The sequence below is a fragment of the Micrasema longulum genome, unplaced genomic scaffold (assembly GCF_059751315.1).
Source record: "Micrasema longulum isolate JH-2025_06_02 unplaced genomic scaffold, ASM5975131v1 h1tg001207l, whole genome shotgun sequence".
In the NCBI taxonomy this organism is placed as follows: Eukaryota; Metazoa; Arthropoda; class Insecta; order Trichoptera; family Brachycentridae; genus Micrasema; species Micrasema longulum.
Window position 1 is genome coordinate 155147 of NW_028278394.1, and position 13851 is coordinate 168997.

General features: G+C 31.2%; 1 protein-coding gene across 1 annotated transcript; it reads right to left on the minus strand.

Annotated features, from left to right (window-relative positions):
* Positions 1 to 4995: 4995 nt before the first annotated feature.
* LOC148276517 (outer dynein arm-docking complex subunit 4) lies at positions 4996 to 11572 on the minus strand. Its single transcript, XM_088234145.1, has 2 exons — positions 10928 to 11572; positions 4996 to 5955 (listed from the first exon to the last, which is right to left on the minus strand). Exons 1-2 carry the CDS (start codon positions 11453 to 11455, stop codon positions 5263 to 5265), a joined length of 1221 nt encoding a protein of 406 aa, XP_088090271.1. The 5' UTR covers positions 11456 to 11572; the 3' UTR covers positions 4996 to 5262.
* Positions 11573 to 13851: the final 2279 nt, after the last annotated feature.

A 13851-nucleotide genomic window follows, 5' to 3' on the forward strand; every position in this document is an offset into this window, starting at 1 on the left:
TTAATGAATATTTTATATTGTTCACTGTGGAGAATGTATAAATGCATTTATAAAATTTGTTGTTATTTTCCTAAAATAAACAACTCAATTTCTAATTTTCACTGACTCATCACTCGTCATCATTTTCCAAATCTCCAAAGATAAAATATAACGACAGCCAAATAATAATAAAGTAGATCTCCGTTTATCCGAACTCTAGCCATCCGGATTGACAAATATCCGGGTCGTTATCATGAAATAAAAAAGGAGATGTTATAATAAACTTACGATGCTCGTAAACGAGGTTCTTCGTCATAAGTATTTTTTTTATTTTAGCAATTTGCCGTATTATTTCAAAATTAATAAAAAAGTGATCTTGGAGTAAATTTTGCGTTTTCTTTCAAAACATTGCCTAAATTTATGGGTCAATCTAATTATCTAGATTTCTTCATATCCGGATAATGTCTAGCACTCATTAATCCGGATAGTTGGAGTTTTACTGTAAATATAGCAAATTTAAATGTATTTAACTCTTAAAAGACTGTGGTAAATAATCTCTTTGCGTCCGGTGATGTAACATCGTGTTACCACAAGCAAAAGACAGAAAATTCTAAAGCTCAGACATTTGAAGAAAAAAAACATGGAGACATACAATTTAATAATTCTTCCATAATTATAAACATAAAAGATAAACAAATAATTTAGCCCTGTTATAGCAAAAAAATACGTGCGTCCCCCATCACTGTCAACAACTGACTGAATTTGTTTCACTTAACACCAACTACGGCGGCTACATAACAGCGTCTCTGTCTTCCTTGATATGTATTCTATCTTCGTGCTCTCTCTAATATAGATGTATTGCTGTATTTGCGGATATCAGTCTTCGGGTAGCAAGGTTAAATATTTTTTATATTAAAATCCAGCATAGTTAAACAAAATTTGCTTTCCAAATCCGGTGTGAAAATGTCCACCTGAATATTAAAAAAAATACAACTACATCACAAAAAAAAATAAGAGAGATTTATCAAATCTTGTATCGTATGTAGACTAGCGTGACATCACATCACTAGAGCTAAAAAAATCTTCTAAAAATGCATTACATAAATTATTGACGGGTCATATGAAAAAACCTTAAAATAATATGCTTAAACCAACATAGTTTTCAAGAAAAAAAAGGAACACACCACGTAAATTGAATTAATTAAATATAAACAAATATGGATGCTGGAATTCCAATCACAGGAGTAATCATGTATTTCAAAAAAGCTTTCGATACGGTACATGTTGAGACCATGATAATTTTTTTAACAACAGTGGACTAAAATTTCATCAATACAAACTTCTGAAATCATACCTACTACATAAATATCTATGTAATCTCATTATTTATGTAGATATCTCAGAGTTTGCAGTGACCATAGAGTTTGAAAAATAAAACAATAATATTCTTAAGCATTATTTGGTTTATATTTATTACATATTGTAAGCATACAAACAATAATGACATAAATACTTCGCAAAAATCGACAGATGGAAAATTGCAAATGGCTAATGTTACACGACTGGTATTAAAATTGTGATCATTCCAACCAGCTAATGACATTACGTAAGCTGTTTATAAACTCTCCATCTGTGTAGTAACAAAATTAGATTAGTAATTAATTATTATAAAATCACACCTATTAAAAACATTCGAGTTTTATATGTTTGTTTGTTGTTAGTTTTTTAGTGAAAGTTCTGGGTGGAAGTTAATTGTAATTTATTATAGAAATAAATGATGAGTGATACTTAAATATTTAAATTCACAAATTTAGAATAAGCAGTGCCCGGTTTCATTACTTTCGCGACATCTTCTTGACTGATATTTTTATTATAAAATACAATTTGTTTATACAAAATAGTACAGATAACGAATTCAAAACAATATAAAGGTAATTGAAATTGGATATAAACAATATTTACTTGCACGCGGTAAAATTAGAGCTTGAATGGCGAAGTTTTTTGAAAATGCATGGAAAAAATAATAAAAACTAACTACTTTGAACGACATCACTAGCTCTTTCGAATCAACTAATAATAGTTGGTGTGATAGATTTCCTGTTAACTGAAAGCCAATTCACCACCGAAGAGAACTTGTGACGTCACACGCTCAGTAATTTCAAAATTACAAAACTTAAAAAATCATAAAAATATTTTTTTTACTTAGTTTGATAGCATATTAACAAAAAAAAATACAAAAAAACACTCAACTTCTACATTCAATTATTTATGTCTGAAATACCTTTTTACAAAATGTTACTGGGTAGGTAAATACAAGAGTTTAAATCATGTTATTATAATGAGTTTAAATACATACCGTTTTTGTATAAACACTTTGAATGTATTATAAATACACCTGTCTTGAAAGCGATGAAACCGGTAACTGGTTATTCCAGACTTGTGGATTTAAGTATCGATCGTCTTTTATTTCTATAATACCTTTTTAAAATCTACAATCAAATTTGAAATCTTAGATTTATTACATCTAAATATTAAACTTTGTAACTGTACTGTATGTTTCCTGAATAAAAGAAAATAAATAAATAAATATTCTGTACCTAAAAACAGGACTTTTTTTTACTAAACTATTTTATTAAATATAACTTCTGTTATTATCCACTTTTTCTGAAAAAACGATAACACTTTAATCAGTAGAAACTTTAATATGACTTTTTTTTAGTAAAAATAATAATAAAAATGCATAAAAGGACACTGTTGGTAGTTTTATTTAAAGCTGTCGGTGAATTTTTTAAATGAACGAAAATTTATTATTATTATTATTATTTAAGTGCCATAAAATAAAATATAAATGCACTGTATAATAATTACAATATTTCATGTTTATATTTTACTCAACATATTACGTTAACATTTTAAAGCACATCAAACAAAATGAAAAGGGGCAGTCTATTTTATATGCAAACTAGTGCCTACTAGTGGTAAAAGATAAAATTAAACAGCTATTTAAAACAGTTACTCTCCCGAAGTAGCTGAAACAGTTTCATAAAAATAAATGAATTTTTTAACGAAAAACTAAAGCAAAAAGAGTCGGGGTGTATAATTAAACGATATCGATTCATGACATAAAAAAATAAGTACAATTGAAAAAATGGCGACCCCTCCCCCGGAACACCAGTTTACCCTTGTTTTTTACTTGACGAGATCACGACCCACAGGTTGAAAAACACCGTTTTAAACTGTTATTTTATAAACGGTTTTTCAAAACAGTTTAATTTGTGAAACGGTAACTGCTACTGCTACTCTTATCAAATACCGAAACGCTCATCTCTAGTACCTACAAAATATAGTAAAATGATCTCAAAAGCTTATGAAAATTATTGTATATAGGGATGTCAATATCAATAAATCATGTTATGGCCATTATTCGTCTACTATTTATCTACATTATATCTTAGTCATTTTATCTCTAAAATATATATATATATATATATATATATATGTAACTTAGAATATAAAACACGGGAGCATACTTTTTGCCATTTTGAAGTTAAAAAATGTAGAAATTATGGCAATAAACTATTTTATGTGTGAAAAGAACTCTGAAGTCCATTTTCGTCATAAAAAATCTGAAGTCTACTTTGTTTTAATACAAAAAACATCAGTTATACCATATTTGCTATTTTAGTATTTTATGTACTATTAATATAAAAATAATCAATATTTCATATTAAAAGTTATTTAGATTGAAATTCTTTCATTTGGTTACAAAGTTACGCTGTTTTGGAAATCGCAGTCACAAAATCCTGTTTTCTGAACATATCATTCAGTGTAACTCCCGTGATTTATCTTTTAAGGAACATATATATATTTTTTATTCAACATCCTTAATGAAATTTGTTATTTTAATGGAATGCCGAATTATAGACACCTTACAAGTTACAAGCGCGTAAATAATGGCCTTTAAATTCATAGTTGCCTTCTCGCACCTCTTTCTAACTAAATATTTGAATTTTGAATGTAGGTGTAATGTAATTTGTTAGCTCCTTTTCTCAAATTTATTTATTTAATATTTAATTAGAATACATTATATGGTCAAATTAACAATGTATTCCTCACTAAAAAATCCGTGCTGAAAAATACATTTTAAAAGTTAAGTGAATTGTTTTAGAATATACTCTTTACATATTATTATATTCTTGATTGACTTGGTGTTTATTTTGTAGAACTCCATATTTAAACTTATAATATAAGAAATCAAACACTGATTCTACTGAGTCTACTGAACACTTTTTTTTTTTTTTTACAAATATGAAAACAAAAATTTCGTGACAATTGTTTCGCCTTGTTAGGGTATTTTCAAACGAATGTAAAGATTAGATGGATTGAATGTCCATATACCTATAGTTATATAATTCAAGGTACTTAAGTAAAAAATAAAAATATTCTTTTGCACTAAAGCATGTACATCAATCATAATTGTGGGAAAAACCAATAGTTAAGGGAAAGACTAAGTGTTTAATAGGTAATGGGGAATTTAGGTATTTATATTTGAATTTCGGAAAAATGTATAACACAGTAAGTATTTATTCACATACATGTATGTATTGTAAGATAATTAATTAAGCTTTATAGTATTATATCTTTAGATAATAGTTGTGGAAAATATATCGATAATATTATAATAGGTTGGTATTTTTTATAATTTTCATAATTGTTAGTTAATAATAATTCTTTATAATAATAGAAAATTCAATCCATCTAATCTTCACATTCGTTTGAAAATACCCTAACAAGGCGAAATTTTTGTTTTTATATTTTTAAAATTAAAATAAAGTGTTCAGTAGACTCAAATCAGTGTTTAATTTCTTACATTATAATTTTTTTTTTGATTATTAAAATTTTGACAGAATAATTTAGGAACTGTTAATTTTAAATTTCAACATATTGTGGATTTGTACGTTTAGAAAGGATATAACGTGTTTATTTATTATACGTCATTTATATTTATGATTTTAATTTTATTTTGTGACGTGCGTATAAACGTACATATAATAAAAACCCTGCACTAACTAATCGAACGCACTGTTTTACAAGTGACAGGTATCTTACTAATTACTCTTGACACTAAACTTGTATGTCGTGAAATTGCCAATCAAAAGTTTATCATGCAAACTACGAAAATAAACCTACATAGTTACATATCTACCCATGTAGTTGCAAACACGATCACCTTAGATATAATGGTAAATATCAAAAGTTATATTACTTAAATCGATTCAGAAGTTAGAGGTTTTGGTTTTGTGCGTACCATTTTGGAAAAGGACCAAGATCGTTTAACTTTTGAGATTTTCTTCGTCCAGTTGCTGTAGTCGAGGGACGCTGCTGTCTCCAGAACTCTTGCCTCTTGTTCAAGAAACTCACCGCTTCCTCAGCATGGATCGCTATACTGTTGGTCTTCCTGTCGGCGACATTCAAGTCGGGATGTTTCAAAAGCTTTTCTAAATATTCCTTATCCACACAGAGCTGTCCCAGCAACTGCCTGGACAGTTTTTTCTCCGGGTTCATCGTCTTTTTTGAGCCGCTCGCTTTCTTCGTCGGAGTGATAGTTTTTCTAACGGTCTTGTCATCTTGAACTGGTGTGCTGAGTAACGATTCTTCGATGTCTTTTAGATCTATTAAGGGCTTAGAAGATCCGATTGTGTTCTCGATAGCTTCTTGGGCTTTTTGCACTCCTAAGCGAAATCCTTCCAGTTCTGGTCGAATGCGTAATCCGCGGTGGTAGAACATTAGACTAAGTTCGAAGTCTCCTAAATAATAAAGCGCTTCCGCCTTTTGGTAAATAGCTTTGATGTAGTTCTTGCTCTTCTGCAGAGCAGTCTCTGCGTCTTCCAAAGCCAGCTTTGGTTCTCCAATAAGGAGATAGCATTTGCTTCTTGCAACAAGAGCTGTTTTATCCTCAGGGTTAAGTTCTAATGCCTGAAACAGAACAGAAACAGATGTGAGTAAATCCAAAATTGAAGTGTGTTTTAGAATGAAAGTAATGTGAACGAATAAAGTCAATTGACTTTGTTCTGTGGCCAGTGTTTTCATCAAAACTGAATATTTAATATACGGGACATTTTGCCAGACAAAAAAACCAAAGATGGACAAAAAGGGTAGTCGAGTTGAGACCCCTCGAAGACAACAGAAGTAGAGGGAGACCCTCCACACGATGGGAGAATGAGGAAGTTCAACCCTACGGGAAATTGGATACAAAAATGTTTTCTTACGAGCGGTATAAATTAGAGCATTAAATTGTATTTCAAAGTTTCTTGAATATGTACGAAAAAAATAATAAAAAATATTTGAAAAAAACGAACTTCTTTTAACGACGTCACTAGTTCATATGAATCAATCAATGATAAGAGAGTTGAGAAAGATTTTCGGTTTACGGTACGTAAACGGGCCAATCAGCAGAACTGATTGAGAAGACGCGGAAGAGAATTTGAGTCCTCACTCGCAGAGTAATTTAAAAAATGCAAGACCTTAAAAAATCATTGCGCTGATAATACGATCCATAAAAATATTTTTTTGGCTTAGTTATTAACAAAAAAACACACTAAACTTTCTCATTTCTGGTGATTGGATGCAGAAAGCGGAAGACAGGGATGCATGAAGGCTTGTGTTCAACAGTGGACAGAAATGGCTGTGTAATTATGATGATGAACATGGTTTCAAAATTAAATTATAAATTTTCTGAACTCGTATCAGAACCAAACTTAATGAGCTACTCGGACTTACGACAAATAATCAGTAAATTATTTTTATTTTTATCGGTACCCACATAAGTTTATAAATCAATTTCATACACAAAGGCATGCATGTGCAGGAAAAATAAATATTTATACTTCAATAATATACATATTTAAATTATTATACCACAAGTCTTAGATATCGTACATCGATTTACGTAAGCTATATAAACAAATTTTAGTTTTCCAGAAAGGGGTTATAATATCGTCTAAACATAAAAATTGTGACTGAGACCTATCAAATATTTTATACATTTCGTACAGCAGCTCTCCTGTCTACGGAGTTAGTATAGCTTCGTTTCGTGAGTGGAGAATATGACACGAATATGGGAAAACGTGCATGCTTTATGAAAGTTCATCATATATTACTGCTGACAAGTAGAAATTGTATAGTAATAATATTATATGAAGGATACGACCGCTATCGGAACGAATAACACCATATATTTTACGACTCCATGTACAGTCAACCCTCCTATAACGCGGTATTTTTATAACGTGGTTTCCAAATATCACGAAGCGAAAATTGCGAACAATCCCTCTTAACGCGATTTCCATATAACGCGTTTTTCGTACAAGACAACATTCTAACAATGCAAATGACTTGAAAAGTTCATGTATTGCGGTTCGATTGGTTGTTGCAATCAGTGCATGGGCTTATTAAAATGCATGTCGTGTGGTTTTATATTTTTGTGCAACAACTATAGTGAAGGTGTATAGTGGGTTTTGCATGTTGGTTTGCATGTTGGTTTAATTAGTGCCCTGACGAAGAGGCGGGTGCGTCTTGAAACCGGTAGACTTATAAAAATAGGTAAGTGGGTATATATTTAAATTTGTTGCAACAGAGAGAGAAAACACCTTTCAGAAGGGAATATGGTAGTGTAGACATTTACAGGGCTTATAACCTGTCGTTGACTGGTTTAAGTGGCCACTTTACACACTGTGTAACATTCACCATTCTGCCTATGTTTGAACATCCATATTTCTTTAATTCTTCCATTTGTTGATTTTAGTGATCTTACTCCCGATGGGGTGAAATCCAATCTTGTCTGCAAACATTTGGACAAACTCAAATATTGTAACAAAGTTAATGCTTTAAATATTAAAAATACTATTTCATCACTGGTTTATGCTAACAAGCCATAGACGTTTGATGCCTTAAAAGTCAATATAAACAATACCATCGTCCCGAATATCGAGATTCATCGAAAATTGGACCTCTAAGATACGCGCCGTCCAGCGAAGCCGCAGTGGCCATTTGTCCGCTATTGAACATCCACATTTTCTCAACTCTTCCATCTGTTGACTTTGGTATATTCCCTTCTCAAAAGTGTTTTCCCTCTTTGTTGCAACAAATTTAAATATGAACTACGCCCTAGGGAGTAAATCCAGCCAGTCTGCAAGCACTTGGACATACTGAAAACATTATTGAATATAAATGTCATTTGATCAAGGGATTCCACTAAATATGAGAAAACTATAAAAATAGATTTCTATTTAGAGTTTCGACCCATTAAAAAAAAAGGGTTTGGCCTATAATATATTATGAGGGAGATGGTTAGTTAAAAGCATCTTATTTGTATTAAATTAAGTTTTTTGTTAGAAATGTTTTTTAAATCATAATTTTATTATCTGTACTACGTATCATTTTTAATAAACTTACACACAAATATGAAAAATTACAAAAATATTAATTACTATTAACAAATTGCAACATGGATGGAGAACGCCCTACAGAAGGGAATATAATATTCCTCTAATAAATATTAAAATATATTTTTAATATAGCCCTCTTTTTGATTTAAAAATTAACCAATTATCTAACTTTCAACCTCCTAGTCTCTCCTCTTCCTAACCCCCATCCCCACACATTCTGCAACATATCCCTAAATATTATTAACGTAATTTTAGTGCATCTTCGGACATGGTGGTGTTCGTATCCCCTTTAACTCTGCACGTAAATTGTGTATTTCTTCGTAAATACAATTTATACTATGGTGATAGTAAAGGTGAAGTTGTAGTTTAGTATTTGCATGTTGGTGTAGTGAGTGTCCTGACGAAGAGACGGGTACGTCTCGAAACCGGTAGACATGAAAAGTCGGTAAGTGGTTATATTCTAATATTTACTAACATTTATCTGATTCGTGTTAATTCCGAGTTTTTTATAGCGTGGTTTCCATACAACGCAGTACGAATTAATCGCGTTATAGGAGGGTTGATTGTGGAAGGTTCCGAAAATTTAGTATTCGTAGATTCTTTTTAGTATTATTAATAGTAGATACGTTATATTGTTATCCTTCTCAAAGTACATGTTTTGTATTCCTTATAATATTATGAAATGATATTCGGGTATGAATGTTTTTAAACATGTTCATTTTAGGCGCGGGTACATATATATGGACTATCTATAATACACTTTTAGGAATATTAATTTTATAATTAATTTTTGATACTCGACAAATAAGTATTTTTTAAATTTTATTTAAAAAAAAATATTTTTATAAATATAAACGGCAAATCTGCCTTTTACAAACATTAATAATATTAAAATATTTGGCTTAATATATATTTTTTTTAAACATGAATTACCTTATACCCAAGATTTATAAAAAAATATTAATTGAAGATATTATATGGTAACTAACCAGTTTTTATCCTTTCCTTTTGTAATTATCTGCCGTGAAAGCGAGACTGAAAAATCAATTTGATTAACTTAAATTAAAATTAAAAGTACCTACCGTTTCGATTGAAATCATTACAGAGCCCATCAAAACACACGTAGGTACCGTAGGTAGAACGAACCATTAAATAGTGTCACGTGACTGACGTGACACATAATATGCCCATTTATTATATTATTTTCAATCGATTATAAAATTTCGACAATGTTTGAGTATGTCCAAATGCTTGTAGACTGGCTGGATTGTCTCCCTAGGGAGTTATTCATATTTAAATTTATTTCAACAGAGAGGGAAAACATTTTTGAGAAGGGAAAATAGAAGTCTAGGCATTTACAGGGCTTATTACCTGTCATTGGCTGTTTTTTAAAATTTATTTACAATTTGAAAAAACCCGTTAGGGTTACATTAGAAATTTAATATTGTCAAGTCATTTTATGTCTCGTCTTGTCTAGTTAGTTCAGTCATCATGTGCTTTTTCAGATTGATTTTAAATTTGTCTCCAGTAAAAGTTTTCAAGTAGTAAGGTAGGTCGTTGTAGTGTTTAAGTCCATTATGTAGTATTTTTGACTGTCCTGTGTTTGTCTTTGCTTTTTCAATATGATAGTGTTGTTGTTGTCTGGTGTTATATTTGTGTATGTCAGCATTTTTGACTAATATTATGTAGTTGTCTTGTATGTTTCCCAGTGTTATTTTGTGCACAATTTTTAAGGTCTCAATTTTAGTCAAGTAGTTTATGTCAAACTGGTGTGTTTTTTTGTACAGTTCAGTCGTAGAGGTCATGTAGGGTAGGTTGTATGTTAGTTTAAGAATTTTATTTTGTTGTCTTTGTATTCTTGTTATGTCTGTCTTGTTACCAGTTCCCCAGAAGGCGATCATATAACTCAATTTACTTTTGACATAGGCTTCGTACATCATAATTTTTTCCAGTGGCCACTTTACACACTGTGTAACATTCACCATTCTGCCCATGTTTGAACATCCACATTTCCTCAACTCTTCCATCTGTTGACTTTTGTGAAGTAAAAGCCATTTTTGTAAAAAATCACCTCAAGGGCGCTTTACAATTGTATACCTAAACTTACATTCTAACTAAACTAAAGTTATATATTATATTTCCAGATTTAAAATTTGGAGCCATTTCATGCAGGGATTTGAATACTGTCCAGCAAAGCTTGTATTTTATTCTCTATGGGCTTTTTAACCAGTGCAAATCTTGAAGATGTGAGATGTGAGAATATTTTTTTACTCCCGTAATAAGCCTTGGTGCCCTGTAAATGCCTAGACTTTCATATTCCCTTCTCAAAAATGTTTTCCCTCTCTGTTCAAATAAATTTAAATTGAATTTTGATTTAGCTATCAAATCCTATTGTACTTATATCCCAGAAACTAAATAGGTACAAAATAAAAGCAATGTAATTTTACTAGTCAGTTTTTGTATCATTTGAGTCCTCTCAATAATGTCTAAAAATCTCTAACCTTGTTGAAAAAATTGAGTGCTATTTCAGTGTTGCCCGCGCGGAGTTCGTTTCTCCCGAGGGCCAGGAGAGTGTTCGGATCCGCTTCGTCAGGCAAACTAAGCGCCTTCGACCTGTCTTGTTTTAATTTGATGTTCAGCGATTGTTTTATATCAGTCGATCCCATGTTGACCGCCGCTGCTCTGTCTTTGTCAGTATACGTTTCTTCTTCCTTCACGATCTTCCGGCATCGCAGTTCCTTCTCCTTCATTTCTTTCTTGATCTGCTTGAAGATGGCTTTGCTCGACAACTTGGAGGTGTACACGTGACGCGCCGAACCAGTCCTGTCTCTACTCTCGCCTTCGGGAACATCGAAAGAGACTTGTCTAGGCATGCTGAGATCTGCCAGCCTTCTGTGGCCAGATCGGGCTCCCGGTTTCTCATCGTGGACTCCTGTATCCACTCGCACAAAACTCTGCAGGAATTCCGTTTCCTTACTCGCACCCAAAATTTTGCTAGCTCTATCTTTTGCCACATCGTCGGTTGGCATTTTAAAGAAGGGAACGCACAGAACAAGGCTATGACCATTAATGCTTGGCGATCACCATCTTTTGAATAAAATGGTGCACAATCTGACGCAATAAAGTTTATCTGGATAATTTGTATCCATCTACCGATATGAATATTATTAATAACGTATTTTTAAAAATAAAGAATTTACTTTGCGCAAGTGCGGTATGTAATCACTTATAATAAGGAGCTGTTTTATAACACTACGCCCCAATAAAACTACGAAGTTCACACTTTCACCCCGCACGCGACGTTATGAGAATTTTACACAGACACGACAATCCTTATACTTCACGTCGATAACATTGTAAAATGATTGTATTTTATAAATTTTAATGACAATCGGATATTTAATGTCTCTTGTTTATCTTTTGAATGTCTTAGTTATATATTCCAGTGGCCCGTTGGCTTTTCGCGTGCCGAATGGTGCAGGCAGTGTGGAAGGGAAGTGGGCCTTTGGGCGCGTAACATGTCGCTCTTCTACCAGGGCAGAACTAGAGTATTATTTATACTTAAAGATAAATAATTTAAAAAATAATATTAATATATAATAATAATAGTAAAAAATAAGTGCCCCAATTATGTAATGTAAATAAGCGTATCAAATAAATAAACTGAAAATTCAAATAGAAAAATATAAAAAAACAGAAATATTAAACCTTTTTCGATTAGGGACTATGGAGGTCCTCTAAAAAAAAAAGCAGTTCCTTGTTTTTTGTCATGCTTATTATGTGCAAGGGTTATACATACTGCAAAAGTTATGTCCCTTCTAACTATCGTGTGAGGATCTAATGGGATAATATTTTTTTGTATCACAAAAAAACCGAACGTATGCATTATTTATCATTTGTCAAAGTAAAAAACAGTCTAACTGTTGTGTAGATTTTATTATTCACTCTTTTCACAAAAAGTGCAATTATCTCAGTTTAGTTTTTCTATCTAGGATGTTCAAATATGGGCAAAATGGTGAATGTTACACAGTGTGTAAAGTGGCCACTTAAACCAGCCAATGACATGTCATAAGCCCTGTAGATGTCTAGATATTGCCTTCTTTAAAATGTTCTTCATCTCTGTTGTAATATGTTAATGTTAACAGCTTCCCAGGAAGTTGAATCTATTCCTTGTCTACAAAAATTTGGACAAACTCAAAATATTGTGGAAAATCGTATTGAAGATATTAGCCGAACGGAACGAAGATCTGAGGTTGAATATATTTTAAGACTATTGAAAGCTTACGATCGATGATCATACGGGTGGACGTGGAATCGGTTTCCACCCAAAAACAATTCACCGTAAAAGGCTCTTTCTTTCCACAATCAATGTCTTTGAGTTAATAAATGAATGATGAATGTGTTTTATTCGCATATAGGTGACAATTTTTTTTAAATTTAAATCTTAAAGTAGGGCACACATATCATGCATATTGTTATGTGTGTTCTAATAATAACATTACAAATATATTTAATTTATAAATTGTTTATCACATATGTCTTGACCATTATTTTAAATTTTGATATGTTTTTTTCTTCATAAATATTTTTTTCCATTTCGTAATACTTTTTAATTGCTTTAAATAAAATTGAATTTTGTGACTTTGCCTTTTTCCTAAATGGAAGTCTAATTTTGTTCTTTTCTCTAGTATTGTGATCCTGTTCATGCTGGTTCCGATCATTTTTTTTCCAAAATTCTGTTTTTTTATTAGAGTTTATAATTTTATGAACAAATATCATTGTATTGTAAAATATTCTTTGTTTATATGTTAATAATTTCATTTCATTTACCATCGACTTTACCCTCGTATATCTGTTTTTTTTCAAAATGATTCTAAAGGCTTTATTTTGTAATACAGTTAATTTATCTATGTTTTCTTTGTTTGATAAAAATAAAATGCTACTACAGTAGTTAACGTGTGGTTCAATAATTGCTTTGTAAATAGTTTTGCAGGAGTCCTTATCAATAAATCTTCTGATCCTTCCCAAAATTTATATTTTTTTTGCAATCTTATTTATTACCATCTTAGCGTTTTGGTGAAATGTAAGTTTTGAATCCAACATTACACCTAAATATTTAATTTCAGTGACTTCATTAAGTTTTTCATTTTCTACTACAATTGATGGTGTAATTTCTGTTCTTTTGTTTCCTATATTCATATATTTAGTTTTGTTAACATTTAATTTTAATTTATTAATTTTTAGCCACAGTGATACACTATTAAGATCATGATTTAGTCTGTCCATAATTGTTTTATAATTTTCTCCCGATATATATATTAAGGCATCGTCTGCAAAGAGTCTTATTTTTGAATATTTTAATGTTTTCATGTACGATTTTGTCAGGAACGCATCCCTCGTACTCACGGGGGTTACCTGTAGTTTT

Bases quoted from the DNA above. Each gene is read 5' to 3' on its own strand.
- LOC148276517 (XM_088234145.1), bottom strand. From the start codon at position 11,455: ATGCCAACCGACGATGTGGCAAAAGATAGAGCTAGCAAAATTTTGGGT. The intron at 5,956-10,927 runs GTTAGAGATTTT...GTTCTGTTTCAG, and splicing joins CACTCAATTTTTTCAACAAG to GCATTAGAACTTAACCCTGA.